Below are 21,159 nucleotides of genomic sequence, written 5' to 3'. Positions count from 1 at the left end.
GTCCCTGTCCTCATCTGGTATCTTGGGCATTATAGCTCACTGCAGAGCTGACAAGGTGAAGGAGGAATGAGCTGGAGTATTTTTCCTGCCCATATTTTGCATGGGCTTGATTGACCATACAAAGAATACAGCAATCAGCAACACCTTATGCAAGCCCGCTGGGAGCCTACCGATGTCTCTGAAGGCATTATTTGGAATAACCAGAGATAATTGTATAACTGGGGGGTAATTAACTTCCTGGAATTAGAGAATCAAGCTTAGGCTGTGCTACCCCTAGGGGTGAGTTTGTAAGTCTGGGAGTTAGAGAAATCTGCTCTTCTCTAATCATTTGAGCACATCTGACTTAGAAATCCCTGAGATTTGTGGAATCTGAGGCTGCTTCAAATCATGTCCATGCACTTCTAGTTAATGCTGTAATAGCAGACAAGGGAAGAAAACTTGAATGTGGTTCTAACCTGCTCCTTTTGTATTTTCTGAAGGTAACCCTGTCACAGTGGGAATGAGCATCCATATCTCCAGCATTGACCAGATCTCAGAAGTCAACATGGTGAGTTTTAAAAAAGAAAAAAAAAACACCACCAACAAAATCCCTAGCAAACTATTCTTCCATTTTCCTTTTGAGATACAAATCCAAGTCAGTGGCTTCTTGGAGTCACCTGAGATCTGAGAGTGTACTTCTGAAGAGAAGGGTCCTAACACCTGCTCCATTAAGCTTCTTTTGCAAATCTTCCCTGAAGTTCTTTGAGGAAGAGTGGCACTTGCCTGATAAAGAATAAGTATTTTTTTCATTCTCCTTTGGAGATAGTTAGAATTTTGTGGGATGATGGGAACTCTGATTTAAAAGACAGGATTCTTCCTCAGTAAAGTATAAGGAATTTAAGTATGATTTCTCCTTGCATAGTGTGACAAAAAAAGTTAAACGCTTCTGTGGGCTGTAGTAAATGAGATTCTCTCCGAACTTCTTTCCCATTGTACTGATTTCAGTCTGAGCCTCGCTCCTTCCATCCACTGACTGACCTGGGTCACTGGAACTGTTGGTTCCACAGCCTCAGTCCAGCTCCAGACTGAAACAATGCTGAAATTAAACCCTTGCAAAACAGGACAGGCATGAGGGACCTCTCATGTGGTATATACTTACTTCTGCTGGTGATACCTACAATGTTAGTGGACACACCAAAAGACTAGCTAGCTTCTTGACGTGAGGTAAATTCTAGTAGGGTTAGTAAATGCATCTATAATAGCACACTAAAGTATGTCTGATGTTAGCTGTGAATGTGTGGATGGAGGATCTCTGGTGGCATCTCTGGTGCCAGCTGCTCCTTATCCAGAGTAGAGATGCTCATCCCTTACCCTTCTATCCTGGTTGCATGGACATCTCTCCTGGCCATTAATGATTATGCCTTGAAACAGTAGATGCTTGCTGCTTGTTTCCAGTGGCACAAAGGCAATGGTGGCTTTACGGTCAGCCTGTGACTGCCGAGTTGAAAAGCGGTCAGTGACTTTTCAGGCTTGCTGGTGGAAATTTGGCATTTATTTGGAGATTTGTACTAGAAGAGGGAGGAGAGGAAACCATGTAACGGGGATCTGCTGGCTTTGGACTGGAGCTTTTCTCACTGGAGAAGAGAAAAAGGTATTTGAGTTGGCAGTTTTTTAGAGGGTGAAATTTGTTAATGGTGCTGAAATCTGTTAACAGTTTTGGTCATGGGATAGGTGCACACCCAGGCCCGTGCTCTACCTGTCTAGGAGAAGATCTTAGGACCCAGTAGAGGTCATGCACAGTGCTGACCTGTCCTCTGAGCAATTTTCCTCTCTCCTGCCTAGGCAGTTGCTGAGTAACTTTTCCTCCAAGCTCCTCTGCTTTCTGAACAGCTGAGCAGTGAGGAAAGCTGGCAGGGGCCACGCTTAGCAGCACCTGCCCCGTTCTTCTATACTTTACTGATGCAGAGGAGCCCTAGGCCAGTTTAGAGCTCTTGCTGATCAAGTCAATTAAAATCTTCGTCTCCCAATGCTCCTGTCCTATTTATCTGTTTCTGGACTCTCCTGCCCTGCTTCTTTGGCCCACCAGTTCTTTTGCTGTTGTAAGGGGGGAGGAGGGGAAGCAATCTGACTAGTAGCTTTGGTTCTAAATTGCCTGAAATTTCTGAATGTATCTGTTGATACATTCTAGCCTGAGGGGCCAATTATGAGTTTTCAGGTTCCCATATAAAACTATTTATTTTGCATGTTCTTACACAAGAGCCTTGGGGAAGGAGGGGTCAAACCAAGACCTGAGACACTAGTTAGGATAAGCATTACCGACCTAGAGGTTAAGCCTCTGCCAAATAATTGCTATTTCCTCTTGGTCTGAGACACGGAACAGATTACTTGTTGCACGGATTCTTCCTTATCGTCCCTCCACTATCATAATTACCTGTATGGCATGTTACCTCTCAGTATCTAACGACAGTGATACTGGACAGCATGCACATATGGAAATTCAGATCTATGGTACAGACCTATGTCCCTATCACATTGAGTAGCTATTCCTAAGTCTAGGCTCAGTGTAGAAGAGCCAGATGGCTTAACCCAGTTCCATCCATCTTGCCTTTCAGGACACAGCTCAAGTCTGAGTCATTTCCTCTCCCATTCTCAACTTGGACCTGAACTTCCCTATGTGATGAGCTAGTTGTCACCCTCTTTGCTAGAGGCAGCATGAACAGTTCAGGGTCTGGACCTAAAGTCTGAGTTCAAGACCCAATCTTACATAAACATAGCTGGAGGGAGTGAAGGATTTAGCTCTCAGCTGAATTGTTATAACTGTCCTGAGCTTCCTCCACAGATGTGAGAACTAGGCAATGCAGAGGCAGGTTCAGGATGAATCTTTTGCTGAAAACGTGTCCATTACCTATAAATGGTAATCAAGTACTTTGCCATGTACCTGTTGCAAGTAACTGTGGTCAGGCATGCTATTTCCTAGGCAAGTAGCACTAGCATAGCCGTTCTCTTAGCAACACTTTTCAGCCCTTGTCCTTCATCCACATGCTGCTCTGGATCATACAGAATTCGGGGACAGAACCTCTGATGGACACACTGAGTGTTTTTGATAGTCGTGGCACAGTTCATGATTAGGCTGCGCAGCAGGCGGTGTCTCTGCCGCTCTCCTGGTGATGTTGGAAAGGTGTGTCACTTCTGTGCTTTTGATTATCCCTCCTAGCCCCTGTTCTTATTTGTCAAGCATAATCTCCTGGTCATCCTTCCTGTGTATATTTGGGGGAGGAAAGATGAAAACAGCTACGCATGAGGGCCTGCTCAAGTGTCATGGTGAGGCAGCTTCAGGTAGGGTTAAAAATCAGAATCAGCTTAACACGCATTTAAGGAGTGGAAAAGAGTTCCTGTGTGATGCAGGTTTCCAGGCCGAAGGGATTTTATGTGCTTCTTTCTTCTGCATGACAGAAACCCCAGAGAAAGGGCATCTTACTCCTGCTCTGGACACAGTTCCTGGCAAGAAAAACAAGGCAATTTTTTGGCGTCCTATGTGATTGGGGAAGGGACTGTGCAGTGAATAAATTAAAGGCACACAAGTGGAGCAGGGTTGTCATGGCAACCAAATAGCTTCTATTGTTACACAAGGAGTGTTATTACTTACTGCCCCTTGTAGGATAATTTAATTAATCCTTAGACATCCTTTCTGGAACAATGGGCCTGTTGCTGAGGCTGGGCAGCCTGAGGGAGCCCCCAGCTCTGCCATGGCCTTCCTTGGGATCCTGGAGCCTGCTGCCTGCACCCATTGAGAGGGAGCAAGTGCTGCCAGTGACTAGCTGTTGCATGATTCAGAAAGTTGTTTTCCATAGGATTCCAGCTGGATACGGTGCTGTGGAGTAATATAGCTCCACCCATGATCTAAAGAGCACTCTTTGCCCACGCTCCCATGGGAATGGTGTTCCCAAAATGATGTGGTGACATTTAATCCTGGAGGCTACAGGGTTTTCTGCTGGAGCAAAGGCAATACAGTTATGTCTTTACACTGGAAGTTCCCAGATACTGTGTGATACATGGAGTGGGCTGCAACTGCTTTCCCAAGCTTGATGGGCCCTGATACCTTTATCTACGAAGGTGATGCATCTCCGTTTCTTTAAGGGCCATGCCCAGATACAGAGACATGACATAGTACAGATGATGAAGTTGTGCTGTAGTGCAGGAAGTTCCTAGGTACAGTGCTGGCATTTTAGTGTTCTCTCAGTGATGATGGGCAAAAACTGAAAAAATGGCACCTTCTTGCTGCCTGTGTGTGGTCAGCTGTATTTTCAGGCTCACTTGCTAGAATAATGCTTTATTACTCTGTACTCATCGTAGCCCTACTAAGCAACACTGAGCTGCAGCCTTTGTTCTTATCAGTGGTTAGAAGGATTATTTGCTGAGCCAAGATCGGTAACATCAATTGAAATACCTGGGAAAGGATGCCATGGGCCAGGCAAAATCGGCATTGGGGGAGGAATGTTTCACAGGTGGATCCTCCAGGAAGTGCTGATCTGTGAAGATGAAAGGACTAGCTAGAGTCTTTTCAGATTCCGTATGAATTTGCAAGTTGAGGATTTAAAGGTAGGTTGAAAGGAGAAACTTCATGATGATGTTCCGTAGCTCATGTGATCTGCAGAGAATGGAAGCATGGTATCTGCCAATTGTCCTTTAAGGAAATGGGCTGAACAAATTATCTGGCAAATGTCGTTTTGCTACAGAGAGTTGAATTGTTGTAAGTATGGAACAACATGCAGCTGTTCATAGAAACTTGTTGGTGTATGGTGTATAGAAACAATGTTGGTGTATGGTGTTATCTGGACAGTGCTAATTTCATTCCTCCCACTATGGTACCCAAGACACTTACAAATCTAGTAGTATGTCCTGACTCCAGAGAATGAAGAGCACTGGCAGCCCAGACCTCGAGTCACTCTGCGGTCAAGGGGGCACACAGACATTTCTATGTCATTCTGGTATGTGGTCTGAATGCTGCCCAAAGTCACTAACAGATTAATGGTCTGGTTCAACCTACCTGCTTTGATGGATCTGTCTCTAACAGCATCCAGTAGTGACTGCCTCAGAAGGAGCTGGAAATCTTCCTCCCACTCCCATGTGTCCTTTCAAAGGACAGCTGTGAACTGACCTCTTTAGGATAGTCTGTAATTGTTGGGTGGTGGGAGGAGAGGCTGGTAATTCCAGCTGTAGCCTTCTATCTCTAGGTAATCACTGGAGTCATATTTTTCTTGTACCAGACACTTCAAGCTCCCTTCAAGCATTAACGAACTACTTGAATAAGGAAGAAAAACAACCAAAAGCTTTGTATGCATTTAAAATGAGAGACAGTTACCCTTCATAACACTTCAGTTTTCCTGCCCTATGATCTGTGCAGTCCTAAACCTTCTCCCTCCTGTGCATCTGCACACCGTAGGCAGCTTGGAGCATCCAGCTGTTGTTGTCATCCTGATTTCTTTGTGGCTCCTATAATTTATTCATCCCAAGATGCTCTCCTACATCTGCAATAACATTGTTTCAGTTTGTTATAGCACTAGCTTTAAAGTTTTATAAACCTGATGACAAGTTGAAAAGTTACAAGCAGATTATTGTAGAAGGGCTAGTGTAAGAAGGGAGGCTTCCAACGGAAATGTTTGCAGGAACATACTGCTGAAGGAATGATGCTAGTGGGACTGGGATTGATGTCCCCTTTTGCTGGGGGACAGTCTGCAGTGCAGACAGGTTAGTAGTTGGTGCAAAGCTAACCCTGATGCTTTCCTTCATTGCCTCCTCCTTCCTGGTCGTGTATCAGCCTATTGCTGCGCTGCCCTCGGTGTGTCTTTGTGGGACTGGCTGCATTGAAGTTGGCATACTGCGCTGTCTCTCATCGGCTTATGGAAGGAACCATTGTGCCTGCTATTTCCCAGCTTCTAGAAGCTTATTTGAAAACTAAGTTCTGTCTTGCTTGGAAAAGAAGTTGTCCCTCTTCAGGAGAGACATAAAGCATATCCCAAGAAAGCTATGTGCTGCAAGGGTTTTAAATCGGCTTTCAACTCAAAAGAAGGTGGATCAGGGTGTGTGTAAGGACATCCTTGACTAGGAAAAGTCATCCTACCATCTGTTGTGCCATCATCAGTAGGGCATCACTCTTTGCATGCCAAATTTTCCATCCATAAGACATGTTTGAAATACAGTCTTTGTAGCGGGATCTCTTCCAGTCAGGCTCTGCAGTTCTCTGTTCTCACTGGGATATGAATGTTCACTACCTAATTGGATATCATTTTCCATGTAACTCATGTACACTAATACATGTGCCTCGCTGTGCTGTATGCTGGGCATGGTTGCTGAAAGTAGGTGGTGAAAATCTGTAGAGGGGATATACAACACCAGCCTCTTAGATCATACTTTTTCAGACGGAGCTCTTGGCCCTTGAACCTTTCCAAGAAGCAGAAAGGAAAGGCAGGAAAATGTACATAACTGTGATCACTGATCTGGATGTGTGATCTTCAGTCCATGCTCAATCTGTTCTCTGACAGTCAAACAATGTACACAAATCCCTGGTCTCCCTGAGGCTGAAGCAGCTTTGGCATCAGCCTTAGAGGGTCCTCGGCAGACCCTCTGTATGTCTGCAATAATAGACGGGAAACACCTTTGCTGCAATATGCTCCTGGAAAATTTTCCATTGGTATTGAGATTTTGAGTGTAAAAAACAAAATTTTTAAGGAGAGGTTTCTGCTACATACCTTGTATTACCACTTATTCTCATCACATATATCATCATTTTTCTTATTTTTAACTGAAAGTATTCTATTTTATTGCTATCTCTTTTTAATGAAGAAATGGCATGCAGGTATTTCCCAGGAAATCTATTCTGTCCCTGACTATATAAAGTTTTAAAACAGAGGTTAAAGCATTTGAATACTACAACCAGAGATTTCTGGATTTATGTGCTACAAGAGACAAGTATGACAGGACATTCTGGTGCTGTAACTGTTTTCCTGTCGCCTTAGGAATCCTCAGCCCTGAGACACACTGTGGTATCTGAGCTGTGTGTGTATATACAACATCCTGCTTAGTATTTAAGGCTTCTGAATATTGAAGACTGCTGAAATATGGTAAAGCTGAAAGGCAGCTTTGCTGAGCTGATGGACTGTGGATGGTGTGCTGTAATGGTGCTGCAGGGCTGTAGTCATGTTGGATTGCTGGAGGCTTCTGAGAAGGTAGTGTTGCAGGTAGCAGAGGATGCAGTGTTGCCTCGGAGCTGGGGAGGGACTGGATCCTTCTAGTGTGGCATGGTAGAAATGGTACAACTCTGAATTAGGGTGAGGTATCTACAGACTCTGTGCTGGCATGGACAGGTAGGGGTTGTGCGTGTTTTACGTTCTAGGGGTTTCCATGTGCTGTGATTTAAACCAAGATATCGCAAGCACGCAACTGAGAGGGTTGGCTTCTTCAGAGCTGGCCATTCTTTGCCTTCCTCTGGCAATGATTGCTTTAGTACAACTGAGGTCATGCAGTTATTGTCACTTTAAGTCCTTGTGTGCAGGGCTGTAATTCGTTGGGTGGTTGTCTGCTTGGGAAGTCGCACAGAGGCTGCTCTGTACCTGTGAAACAGCCTTCCCCTGCAGGGGAGAATTAACAGAGTGTAAAGGGCAGTCCCATACAACTCCTATGTGCAGTATCCAGCTGTGCACACTGCCATCAGTTACGCAGTCACGTTGGTGGCTTTCTCGTGTCTCAACTTCTCAAGCAATAGCAAGCTTGTGCAAAAACACACAGCCTCCTGGTTAGCAATAGCATCTTGATGCTTTTTCCATCTACCAGAGGGGTTTGTGGAGAAATAAAAGATGGTTGTGGAAGGGGAGAGAGGAACCTCCAAACCCTGCTAGGTATACCATCTTTGAGGAGATCTCCTCTGCAGGCAGGAGGTATAACTGCCTGCTCTGTTGTTTATCTAGATAGATGATAAGGACAGAAATCCACTGAACCCCTAGAAACATCCTTGTGGCAATGTGGATGTCAGTGACCCATCTTCTGTGCTATTGCTGGATATGAGGTTGCTTCATCCTTGCAGTATTGACATTCTGTGATGGACTGCTTGGACTCAGGGTGACTTTCACCAGCACTTATATGGTTTTAAAAGCCGAGAGTCAGATTTGCATATCTGCTCGCACCACACTGAATATACCTTTCTGTAACAGGAAACCTACTGACTGTACTGAAAGATCTCTGGAACTAAGGTAGTGCGTGAAGGCAAATAACGCCTCTGGCCTCAGGGGAGCTGTGCAGTATGATGGGATGGGGGAGTGGGAGCTCAGGTCTGAACAAACAGTGGTCCCCTTTATGCCCCAAAGAAAAGGACGGTCCTTCTACAATAGGATGGGATTCTTGCAAAAAATAGTTAGAATAAAGCAAACCATTATGAAGTGGCCTGAAGTACTCCAAATTCATTGGTTCCGAAATTGGTTATGAAGAGATTGTCCTGGCTTAGAAACTAGAAAATAGGTCAGTGTGACTCATATGTCAATATTTGCTGCATTTATGGCAACTTGTAGAAGGGAAAAATCATCTTTCTGATATCTTCCAGTATATTATACAGATTATCCCACTCTCACGGCAGAATTTTCCCTATCACCTTGGCTGTGGTGTTGGTTGGCTCTGCAGAGGCAGCCTAGTAAATTCAACACATCTCACAGAGCCTAGTTGCTAAGTAACCAGTCCAATATCACCATATAGTCTCTTCAAAGCTGTGGCTAGCTGTAAACTAGGATCTGCACAAAGTGCCGGTAATTCCTCCTGAAGTTGAGGTCTTGGGGATTAGGCACATGTGTAGCAGATAGTGGCCTGGGAAAGGAGCAGTCCTGCTAGTCCACTGCTGCTGTTGTGCCTGGAGATGCCCTCCCAGGAAAGGGGAGACAGCCTCATAGCTAGCCCTGTCAAAGGGTTTCCTATAGTTGTGTTGAAGGGCTCTGAATGTTTTGGTCATTACTGATGTCCATGAACGAAGGGCTTTGGTTGGCTGAGTGAATAACTTTGCCATTTACCTAGGTCAATAGATATGTGAGCTGTGGAAACCTTGCTGAAACAAAAGCTTAGGTGCCTCTCAGCTGAAAAAAGATTGGGAACTGCTAGACTGAGACTTTCTACTCTGCCTTGCTGATTTCCTCCCAGTACTCCTGTAGCGTTCACTCAGTATTTTAATGGGTTTGAGGAAAGGTCTTTATTTGCGCAACTGGAAACGCTTGGTTATGGGCAAGCTGTAGGTGAGTGGACTTGCCAATTTCTAGCCTAGTCCCTGTGTTTCACAGCACTAATAAAATGTGGTGGCAATGTTTGTTATAAAAGATCTCCCTCTGCACATCTCTTTCCACGATGCTGTTATTCCTAAGGATCTGCAATTCCTCCAGTATCACAAGTCTGAACCTCAGGAGAGCTGGGTTAAACCTGCTTCCAATATTGAGAAACAGAGTTCAAATGTTTTACTCACCAAGTGGTTTCCCAAATGAGAACACTTCTGTGCTCTCACTGAAGAGAATAAGTTCACTCTGAATTTCTTAGATGACTCTTTCCCATGGGAGAAGGGAGAAGTTGTGTTGGAGAGGATGAGAGTCCATGGCCTGTTTGCAGCATGTTTTGGGCTGAACAGTGCTATGCATTGCAATGCCCCATCTGTTCCTGTATCGGCCAAGTTATCTTTAGATCTGAACGTATCGCAGTATTATACGGCAGTGGTATGAACCACTTCAGCTTGCACTCCAGCATTCCTGTAGCAGAGTTGTTACTGCAGAAGACTTTGCACAGGATAAAAATGCATTTTTTTCTATTCAGAATTTTATTCAGGTTTTTATACAGGCAGAACTCCCACTGCCCATATATATGTGTGTGTGTGTGTGTGTATATATATATATAAAAAATATATTTACATATATATCTGTTTAAAAAAAAAAAAAAAAAGCTGTCTATTTGAAAGTAGTGCTCCAAACTGCCACCTGTTTCAATAGTGATCCTGCAGCACTGGAGAGTATTACTGCAGAAGGCTAAACTATCTTCCCACAAGCAAAAGCTTCATCTGGTTTGGTTTGATTGAAAACCAGATTAGATCCTTAGGGTGTGACCTGCTGCCGTCCTGTCATATATACATTTAAAGCGTGTAGCAATAGAATGTACGTGCACAAGAGTGCCAGCACCTCAATATAGAATCTAGATCCAAATATGAGTGTGCGTGTGTCGTGTTGCTATTTGAATATGTAAATAAATGGGGCTCTATATAGCTCTATATATAGCTCTATATGTTATGTACATGTTAAGTGAAGGTGGCAGATATGACATCTGAATAGCTTTGCTGTTTCCAAATGGTAGAGCCTGGTAGAGGTTCCCTGTGTGCTCCCTGTATCTCTGGTGCTTGCTCCTACCCCTCTCAGCCTTTCTGCTATTGCATTTTTCAGGCCTCTGGAGAAGACTGCGTATGGGGACAGGAGCTCTTAATATTCTGAGTCTGTGCTGAGTTGCTAGGCTACAGAGAAAAATGAACATTCAAGGAAGAAGGATGGTAAAAGGGAGAGGATCTGCTGAGCTGTTTGGAGGTCCAGAAAGCCCCTCTAGTTAGATGAAAAGGATCATTTAGGGGAGGGAGGATGTACATGAATAGGGGATGAAACGTAGGCAGCCGTTGCTGCCCTGGCACAAGTGGCATCTCGTGGCAGCTCTTACCAGAAAAATGGCAGCAGAAATGGTAAAAGAGCAGATTCTCTAGCCACTGTCCACTTCTGTGTCATTGTTTGCAGAGTATATACAGCTGGCCTCTTCCTGTCTATGCTATGTGTCTATGCAGTGTGTCACCACTTTGGGGTATGCCCTTTTATACATCTTTCCTCCCTTTTTTGCAAAACACTGAGCTCCCATCTGAAGCCCTAGTAAAGAGGGAAGCAAACCCAAGACATGCTAACAGGTTCATTGCCACAGACTGTTACCACAGTATCTTCTTTAACTTCATTGTGACTACAGAGGAAGACAGCTTGTGGCCTTGTATCTCCCCAGCCACTCCCTTGGTCTGATGCATTCTAGGCTAGTTCTAACTTGCACAAAACTCTGACCCTTTTGTCCATCACAAAGTTGGAGCTGAGGTTCAAGGAGACTTGAGGGTTTACAGTACAGCAGCTCTTGTCTGAGCCTAGAGTGCTCTAGAGTGTCAGTCTCGTTCTTGAACACAGACCTCCTTCCCTTTCAGCTGTCTCCCTGCAAGTCATAGTGTTAAGTATCTAGCTGTACAGACTGTGAGCAGTCAGACCTGCCAGGTGTCTTGTGTCCTTCCTATGGAAAGGCAGCTCTGCCCCCTGCTCCTGTCTGCAAGATTTCTATTCCATCTCAGTATTGCTGGCTGTATCAGAACCCTCAGAAAAATTAAACAGTGCCTTTGGGTATTTTTATTATCTGGATACTTTATTTACCGAGCTCACATGGGCTCTCTGCCAATAACTTTCAGCCAGCTCTGCAAATAGAGCTCCTTGGCTCCAGGACTGTTGGTCCTGGTACTGCATAGAGCACTCACTCAGCATGGACAGGGACTGCAGTTTGTTTTCTGCCAGCCAGTTGGCTGTGAAGTTGGTCTGCTTGCTTGTGGACCTCCAGAGCTTGCTGAAGTCTCCGCTACTTTTCTTCATGAATCCTGTAACAAGCTTGACTTGTTCAGCAGAATTAGGAATGTCTCTCCCAGCTGTATCTTGAATACTCTCACCAGTTAACCACACTGTCTGTGCCTGCCCATCAGGTTTGCGCTCCTGCAGCCAAGATTTGGATTGCTGAAGTGGAAGACGGGTAGCATAGGATGTATTATGCACTCACTGATGGTGGTGTAAATCTAGACTGGTTCCACTGGCTTTATCCTGGCATACCTGATGGCAGACTAATCCACAGCTGGAGGCAGAAGTAGAATATTTCTATTGTATTACATCATTTGGTCAATATGCTTGGTAATAGAAGTTGTTCCCTGCAACAGATTATCCAGTTGGTGCTCTTGTCCTTTTTTCAGTTGTACTAGTATGACTATAGAGTGCACTGTTGAGACACTACTGTTGAGACACTTGATTTCCACCTATTTTCTCTAACAATAAGTCAATCTTATTGAGTCTGTCAGCTTAGAGATCACAGATATGGCTATGCAGCGTTCATGTGTAGAAGCAGTCATCCCAGACATAGGACTGGGTCTCTGTTCCTGCATATGTTTTGGGATGCTTAACAGTACAATTGTGCAGATCCAGTTTGCTTGGGCTTGCTGAAAAATGGCCCCATGCTTTTTCAAACCACGGGGCTACCATCCCGGGGTATAACATCTTTGTGGTGGTTTCCTGAGCTGGCACATCAAACCTTCCTCCTCTAAGTTTTTCCTGAAAACTCAGTCTCTTCAAAGCACTCTGTATCTTGATACTGGTGCAAAGACTGATGGCTTTGGTCCTCAAAGCTGTATATACAGCATTTTATTCTGCTGTATAGAGAAGGAATATTACTTCTCTCATTCATGACATGACCTCCTACCTATGTGGCCCAAAACTGTATTGGCCTTTTTGACTGCCACGCAGAATTACAAGCTCCAGTTAATATTTTCCTCACAGAGGAAAAAATAGTTTCTGATGTGCATTACACACTTAGCACTTGCATTGAGATCTAGGGATCCCAAAGTGCTGCACAGGGGACAGTTAGCATCAGTATCTTAATTTTACAGATGGAAAACAAAGCAGGTGAAAGTGCCCATGGAATCCTAGAGAATTAGCATTGGGTGAGCTGGAATTGATACCGAGAGATGATGTTTTCTAAAGTGCCTAATCCTAATGCACTCCTAAGTCCCTTAGATACTTTAGAAGTCTCCCTTTTACCTTCCCGTTCCTGCAGTGTTTTGTCCTGTGGTCTCTGGCAGTCAGTGTCTATGGCGAGGGCTGTAGAACCTATCCGGCCTGGGGCAGGGTTTGACAGGATTGGTGTCCAGTCCTATTGGCAAGATATTGAAGATGTTTAGTTAAAAGCCAGCCAAACAAACAAAGATAGGCCCGGGAGAGTGAAGAGTTATGGGAATGTTTTAGAGAAATTGCTTTTGTCCCTTACCATGTTGTGTCTGCTAGAAAACCTTTTGCTTTTTGATGATTACTTAAAGTGAGCATCTCTCAGCAAGCAAGAAGTAAGGAAGCAACTACAAGGCAAAATTTTTCAGAGGGTACACACTGAGGCTGTGAAGCCTCTTTGAGACGGTATAGGTAGCATCAGTGATCTTCCTGTATCACCTCTCTCCTGGCACAATCCAGTTTTCTTTCTCTATCCTTCTGAAGGCTTTAGAAACAAATATCTTCACCAGTCACTGTTTAAATGTCTTGCTCAAATTTAATTTAGTCTAATAAGCTAGTTGTTGCATGTTTAATTAAATACAAAGTGATTATTTAAAAACATATTTTTGAGCTTTAATGGTTGTTTATTAGAAATGTCTGCATGTGTTTGCAGCAGGCACTGGAAACAGAGATGTTGTAAGGCAGTAAAGGTAGTGGGCTGGAGAGGAAAGTACCAGAAGATAGGCTGGGAGGAGCTGGGTGGGAGATGGGGGAAGAAGAGCTGGGCTACAGACACCAGCACTATCCTATGGCTTATTGCAGGTGTGCTGAAGGCAGATACATAGCATGCTAGTGTAGTGCGAGCAAACAGTAGAAGGTGAAGATGGCCTTTCTGAAAGCACCGTGTTTTCCTGTCATAGGGCAGCAGAATACTAACACAGCATAATCTGTTTTAATTTACCAAGGACTCCAAACTAGAAAGCATACCCTCAGCCTCCCTTTCACAGGTATGCAGCGGGTGATCATTACGCCTCTCCGAGACTTCACAGAGATGGTGCGTTAATGCTTGCATGAGTCTCAAAGCCTGTAGTAATGGGTAGCTTTGTGGATACCTGCAGAGAGGTAAGGGAAGCAAGAAAAGGGTCTAAGTTAAGATTTTTGCCTTAAGCAAATAGGATACAAATTAGAGTAGGGATTTAGAAGAACTTGATGAAGCCATTTTGAGACATTTGCTGCAGTAGCAGAACCTAGAAGGTGTATGTAATGAGCCTGTGGAGGTGGAAGAAGCCATGCTATGGGGGTTGTCTGGGTGCTATGCTGGTCAAGTCATACTTAGGATAGACTTCGCCTGGGAAAAGCAATATACTGCACTTCTCAGTGAGGTGTCAGCTTGCTCCCCTCCCCACGTTATCCAAGGCCACCCTCTAGAGTGCCCTTCCCCTGGAAGGGATTGCTCAGGTGGTGACTTGCTGCCTGGGCTGCCTCCTGGTTTAAGTGCACATCTGATCTGCTTTCAGAACCCTGGGTACTACAGGGAGGAGTCCTTCTCCCGGTTTCCAGCCCATCTATCAATGAGCGGGTCATGTAAACGCCATCCCTTTGACTTTGTGGCTGAAAATCAGTCAAATTGATGCCTCACCTTTTACTGAACTTAATGTATTACCTTGCTTCTCAGCTACCCGTCCGCTGTGTTGCCTTGGCATGGTAGGTATTGGCACCAAATATTAGATGAGATGGGATTGATCAGCAGCTAAGGGGCTCCCACCTTCTCAAGGTGGGACACTTTCTCAAGTTGTGATGGGGTTTGGAGTGAAGGCTGGGTGGTGACTCAGGAATGGGAAGGCCAAACCATCCTACTTCAGGGGTAGAATGGGCTCTGGGTTTTGCCCAGCCACTAGCCTTCATGGGGAGCAGAGCTAGGAAACCAGAGCAGCAGAAACTAGCGTTCAGCAGCTCACAGATTTTACAGCTTAAGAATAGAAACTGCCAGGCATTGTTTTCTAAAAGCATGGCATACTGCAGGTGGTGATTTGGGGACTGCTGCCTGTAACACTGAACAAGACTGCTGTTTCGCATATGCTCACGAAGCAGGTGCTATTCATCCCTGAGCCCATCACTTTTAGCTTTCTCTTCTCAACCTCTGCTTCCAACATGACTAGGGCTGTTAGGCAGAGGACATCTGGTGCTGCCTCCTGCTCAGATGGAACTTTGATATATAGGATCAGAAATCTGAAAGCCTTTTCATGGGCAAATCAACCTGCTTTTGGCTTAGGACCCAGTTCTGTATATCCTCTCTCTTAGGCTAGGAGGATCAGCACCAACCCAGGTGCTGCAGTGATGGGGCAGGGCAGGAGAGAAATAGGGCAACAAAGTGACAGTTTACTTGCAAATTCATACCTGTTGAGAATACAGCTGGTATCTGTCCCAGTTTCTGGACAGGCATTCAGCAATTACACATGCAAATTACTACAAAAGTAGATCAAATCAGTGAGGGGAACATCTCCATGAAAGCTACTTTTCAGGTCCTATAAGAAAATCAGTCCATGAGCATACAGACCTGCTGCACGGAGCATTTGCCAGCACACTTGTCCCCTTGCATTAATGGCAGAGAGATTGCAGGTGGAAGGGGCTTGCATTGTCAAAAGCCTTTCCTGATCCCAGAGTCAGTACTGACATCTGATTACTCAAAAAAGGGGGAGAGGTAGGAAGAGAGTCTGAGGTTTTCACCTGCTGGGCTGAAGCATAGGGAGAAGAGCAACGTCTAGTATTATAACAGTTGTCATGCAGAACTTCAGAATCCTAACTCAGTCACTGGCTTGCACCAAAAGAGAAATTAAAGCAGCACTCTCCCCAAGAAAAGCACAGTAAGTACCAGGGCTGCTGCCTCCTGCCCTGGGCAAAGGTGAGAGTCTAAACAGACTGAATTGTCTTGGAGCTGGAAAGATTTCTATCATGTCTTTACTAATGTCAGATTCACTGGTGCTAATTAAGGTCTGGAATCCACTGATTTATCTTATCTAGATAGAAATGGGCAATCCATTAAGAGGGCAAAGCAGATTCCTTACTTAGCAAGCTCCTGTTAAGTGTGAGCCTCTTGCTCTGTCCTTGCATTCTCCTGTATGTATTACATTGCTCCAATTCTTTGCAACTGGCTGCAGGCACGCCCTGTCTCCTCCTTTTTAAAATAATTCCTCTTATTTCCCCTACCCCCCTGAAACATACTTGAGGACTCCTTTGTCCTTTAATTTCTTTTCCAAGAATGACGGGAACAGGAGCTGGTGTTTAATCATCAATGAAGTTGAAGCCAACAAACTGTTCATTAGTTGCTGGCAGTGGCAGCTTGATTTTCACCAAGTCAAAGATGTTCCATTTTTTTCCCCCCTCTTCCTGGAGCATCTTGGCTTTCCTATTGTTCTTTTATGATCTTGGACAAGGGGACCATATGTCATTTGCTTGTATGGGGTAGGACTTTTATTTGCGGATTTCCCCCTTCAAAAAGGAGGTGCTTTATCAAAATCAGGGTGGAGGGGAAATGGGGGATGAAAAGTCAGGTGACACAGCCGACTAAAGGGATAAGTTGCGAAATCTCCTTTATCCCTCATGTCCCAAGTGATGCAGCAGCAGAAGAGTTGCCTGCACTCTCTCTTGCAGAGAAGTTATTGCTTTCAAGCAGCTGACAAAAGTGGTTTGTGAAGTGCAACCTCCACTAGCAGCCTGGAATAGCTACCTTTCTGGTAGGAGCTTGGAAGGTGAAAGTATCTGAGTCGTTTGTCATAGGCAAAAATGGACTAAGCGAAGGAGACATCCATATAGCCAGAAATACTGTATTCTGAGTAAAGACACAACATGCTGTTTCATGTACACTACTCCTTCTGTTTCTAAGCTTGGCTTCTGAGTCTATTGTACCTCCCAGTGAGTGTGCACACTTCCTGCCTCTGGACAAGAGGCTTGTTTTAGTACCGAGGCCGCCACAGTCAGAGCGCAGAAGAAACTAGTCTGACCCAACCTGCCAGTGGTCTGTTTCTCCAAGGAGCTGTGCGGAGGCCTCTGTAAAGCAGCCTGCCCAGGAAGGTTGCTTCTGGTGCCTTTTTGTTAGAAGCTGGAGCTTCTACTTTGCAGCAGGAGGCTCTGTGTCCTTGGGCTACTCTTTCCTTTTAACCTCTCCCATTTCTAAGTCAGATGATCATGTTTTCCACATCAGTGCCTAGAGCTTCCAAATACTGCTAAGCTCCTGGCTTCAGTGTGCTCATAGCAGCAAGTTCTACAGGCTCTGTGGAAAGTTATTTCCACACCTTGTCTTCAATCTGTTATTCTGCAAAAAGTCAGACACTGTGGGCATTCAGTTCTGTCTGTATTTTGCATTTAACGCATACAACAGTTCTTTCCCATCTTGCTGCTTCTTGTCTCTATTAAAGCTTTGCCTAGTGCTTTTGAGAATGCATTTAGTTGTTTCCATTCTGCTCAGTAGCCCTTAAGTATCTAACTAGGGGTTGGACTCTATAACCTTGAGCAGCATAGAGTCAGGATTATTTACTGACTTTTTAAATACAAACACTACAGGGAGTCAGGGAAGAGTCAGTATCACTTGTATCTATTTTGAAGTGGTGTGCATACAGTGGATAGCTACACTGTGGAACTTACCGCCGCAAGATTGTACCTGCCAAAGGCTGAACAGTCTAAGAGTTGAGACAATCTCAAAAGAGAACCTGAGGATCTTCAATTAAGAGAATACCAGCTCTGGCTTAGGAGATCCTTAAGCCTCAAATAGCTGGAGAGGAATCTAAGCAAGTATCAAAACATTTATGCTGTTTTGCTTATATTTCTTCCTGCTATGTTCTTGACTGCTACTGGTGACAGGATAATTTTGTAGAAGGACTTTTGATCTGACACAGTAGAGCTGTGTATATCTCCAAAATGAGATGAAGCATTCTTGTGAGGAAAACCACTTAGGACATATGGCATTTTTGTGGTCTGCATGCTCACGTGAGATGAGGCAGGAGAAAAGGGGGAAAAGGAGGCCCTCAATTCTGGGAGGAAAAAGGAGGTCCTTAATTCTGGGTCCCCATCTCTCTCAGCAGCGAACAGAAACATCTATGTGATAGAGGACAGCCTCCAAAGGGGCATCCTTGAGCCCAGAGGCTCTGTGTATGTGTTTAAAGGAATAGCAGCAAACCCAGAGTAGCCTGTCTGACCTGGACAAGGAGCTCTGAGGACGAGGATTTCCATCTGGGTTCTGTTGCATGCTGGGTCCCTCAGGTACTGAAAGCAAATGCCTCTGACTTCTCAGGCTGGGAGCAGCCATGTGGAGGTATAACATGGCTGAAGAGCTGCCTGAGTGTCAGAGTCCATAATTCCCGCCTATACATCAGGTAGGACTGAATGTTCACATTCTGGACCTTGGATCTGACCTGGACTTAGCCCTGAGTTTTAATCTCAGAGGAATTCAGGCTCCTCATGGCACATGTCTGTGGGCCAGCGGAGGTGCAGTGAGCCTTTCCAGTAGAAGACTGAAGTTGCTCTTGGCAAAGTGCTATGTTTGTTACTGAGGTGCCTTAACCCCCTTTCTGCTCAACCTCTCACTGTCCTGTGTTCCTTTATTAACAGGGAAGGTCTGATCCCCACCTCTCCACTGACTCCCCCAGGTGTTGTTTCTCTTAGTGGTGTCTGGGCTGGATGTGTCCCTGGATACTCCACAAGGCATGTGGCTGGCCCAGGGAGCAAGCGGCCACATTCCCATGACCTTCCCTGGGTCCTGATGTCTCCTGAGAGCATCTGCTACCTCAAGCACTCCAATTTCTTCCTGCCCTCTGGTTTGTCGGTGGGGTCTCACCGCACTCACAGTGCGAGGAGTTACCCACCTCTCCTTTATTAGGCCTTTATTAGTCCCCTTTCTTTTTTCCCTCCACCTGAGGCACCTCATGTCCTCTCACTGACTTGGGCTCTGTAAACTTTGCACAAGCAGATTTGTTCTCATTAGGCTGAGATCTGGCATCCTCCTCTGTTCCCAGAGGCAGCTTTGGGCTGCTGTGGCAGGCGGCTTGTTCTTGCTCCCCAACTGCACATGCAACACAAATAGGGAGCGGTCCAACATCTTCCCCTTTGCCCACCTTTGCCTCTTGTGTGTCAACATCTCAGCTTTCCACTGCTCAGTCCGCTTATGTGATCTTTGATTTGGGATCTCTAGTGAGTTTCAGGAAAGCTTGAGGTAATTGATAGGGCTGTAATTATCAGCATTCATCTCCAGTCAGGGAAAGGAGACTGACAGCCCTGTGCTCAGAAGCTGGTAGGATGCACTGTCGTTTTAGCATGTGAGGCCCCCAAGTGAGCTCCTCGTCCTTCTTCAAAGATTTTACTGGTCTCTAAACCAGTTGTCCTGCCTCCTCAGAGGGAGGCAATTCTTGTACACAAATGTCTGCCTGCTCCGTGTGTTGCTCTCACCTGTTTTGTGCATGTGTCACACACAGCAAGAAGATAGAGAGAAAAAGAGAGAGCAAACCCTTTGCAAAACCTGGGCCTGGGGAGCAGGGGAGGTGAGAGGGGCTGGAGCTGGCAGCAGGCTCAGAGCAGCTTGACAGAGCAGACTGAATGGAGGGATCTGGAGGGGATCCCGTGGGGACGGTCATGCTAACAGCTTTTCCGGCAGGCTCAGGTGCCAACTCAGTGTCATGAGGGGCTGAATGGGAGCCGTAGTGCTGAGCACAGCCCTGCACACAGCTGGGCCATGAGGCAGCCTTGCAAGGCAGGGAGGGAGCACAGAAGTGTTGCAGTAAATAAAAGAGCTGGATGTAGCAGCAAGGAGCCATGGAACTTGTGAGCTACTGAGTGCTGGCTTCTGGAGCAAACCAAGGGAGCTGGCCACCACCAAGTGAAGGTGCTGGTGGAAACTGGGAGAGGAGCAGCTTATTTTGAAACACTCAAGCCCTTTTAGCATAAGGGAAGCGTGGTCAGCCAGATTCAGCAAGGATCATCTGGGTCTGAAAGAGGCTCTCCTTGAAAGGCTGTCGACTGCAGCATTTCAGCTTCCTGCAGTGGGATACTGGTCAGGGGAGGAGTGGACAGGCATGGCAAGACAAGCTGCAGTAGTAAAGCCTGACTAGAGAAAGGTTGCAGGTGTCTCTGGAAAGCTTGCTTTTCCTGGGGGTGGAGAATCCAGAAGGACCAAGTATGAAGGCATGTAATTTCTGAGTAGATCCATTCCCCTTCACCTGTCCCAGCCTTAACATTTTTTCAAATTGAAATCTCAATTCATGATGAATGATCTTCTAAGGCCTCTGCAATGCAACTTGCACTGAGTCTCTGATGAGGAGTGGTCTCCCCCTTCATCTGCATCTCCCCCACCACCAGCAACCACCAAACGGAGCAGAAGGCTGCACAGAGTGGTCTGGTACATGCGTATTCCCTCATAGTGCAGCTCCTTCGTTTCCTCACCCAGTGCAGAGAGCAAACAGTGCCCCAGCGGAGTGAACTGGAATGGAAAGTTCTCCGTTCCTGCCACAGCAATGACTAGCCTCAGCCAGTTCTCCGTTCCTGCCACAGCAATGACTAGCCTCAGCCAGACTTGCCCTTCCTGAGCACCTCTAGAGTCCTCTAGAAAAACCCAATAGGCTCAATAATAGGAAACCTGGAAGTGTTTTTGTTGCCACTGGAGCTGCGCTGGTACCCATTGAGGACTTGGAGGAAAATCAGGCTTATTGCTTCTGATTCCTGAACTTGCGAAACAGTGCATGCGTTGGCTCTGTCTGGCCGTTCTGCTCGTAAAGAACGATGTCACCCTTGATTACTATTTTATCTGCCTCTGAAAGGGAGGCTTTGACTAATATCATCTCATCAGCTCTGGAGCCTGGCCACTTCTGTGTGATGGGGAGGAGAAGGGCATGGATGTGTATGCAGGGCAAGAACTGATGACACTGACAGAGCTACCTGTCGGCAGATGGTGATGCTGGAGGGGGAGGCATGGGTGTACTTCGTACTTGTTTGCCCAGGTTATGGGGGGATGAAGGGAGATCAAGGCTCACTGTTTTCACTCCTGGGCCTCTCACCCACTGTAGTGGGCCATATCACTGCCTCCTCTATGAAGATAGCCAGGAAGACGCCCTTTCTCTGGGCTGCTCCTGGCCCCCTGGTCTGTGTGTGGTTGCTCCCAGGGGCCTGGAGGCAGAGCATCCCTCATTCCTGAACTTCAGTGCTGCACCCATCAGTATGTCAGTGCCGCCTCTCCTCCCAGAGAGGACTCTGCCCTCTGCATGTTGGACACTTGCCCAGCTATTTTGCTTCTGCCCAGAGATCCTGCACACTGTGTGACAGAACTGAGGGATGAGGTAGGGGAAGAAGGAGAAAAGCAAATAGGGGTTGGGGGAGAGAA

The 21,159-nt window shown here is 45.8% G+C and overlaps 1 protein-coding gene across 2 annotated transcripts in view; it reads left to right on the top strand.

Annotated features, from left to right (window-relative positions):
• The window catches only part of LOC104140915 (gamma-aminobutyric acid type A receptor subunit theta), a 76,645-nt gene that overhangs the window by 29,323 nt on the left and 26,163 nt on the right, over positions 1 to 21,159 (top strand). For both annotated transcript variants that reach the window (XM_009669930.2, XM_009669931.2), the window contains exon 3: positions 480 to 547. In XM_009669930.2, coding sequence (XP_009668225.1) covers positions 480 to 547 — 68 coding nt within the window. The remainder of the gene's footprint in view (positions 1 to 479; positions 548 to 21,159) is intronic.

This window comes from Struthio camelus, chromosome 11 (assembly GCF_040807025.1).
Source record: "Struthio camelus isolate bStrCam1 chromosome 11, bStrCam1.hap1, whole genome shotgun sequence".
NCBI lineage: Eukaryota > Metazoa > Chordata > Aves > Struthioniformes > Struthionidae > Struthio > Struthio camelus.
Note: the sequence above shows the minus strand (reverse complement) of the source record. Positions and strands in the feature narration are given on the sequence as shown.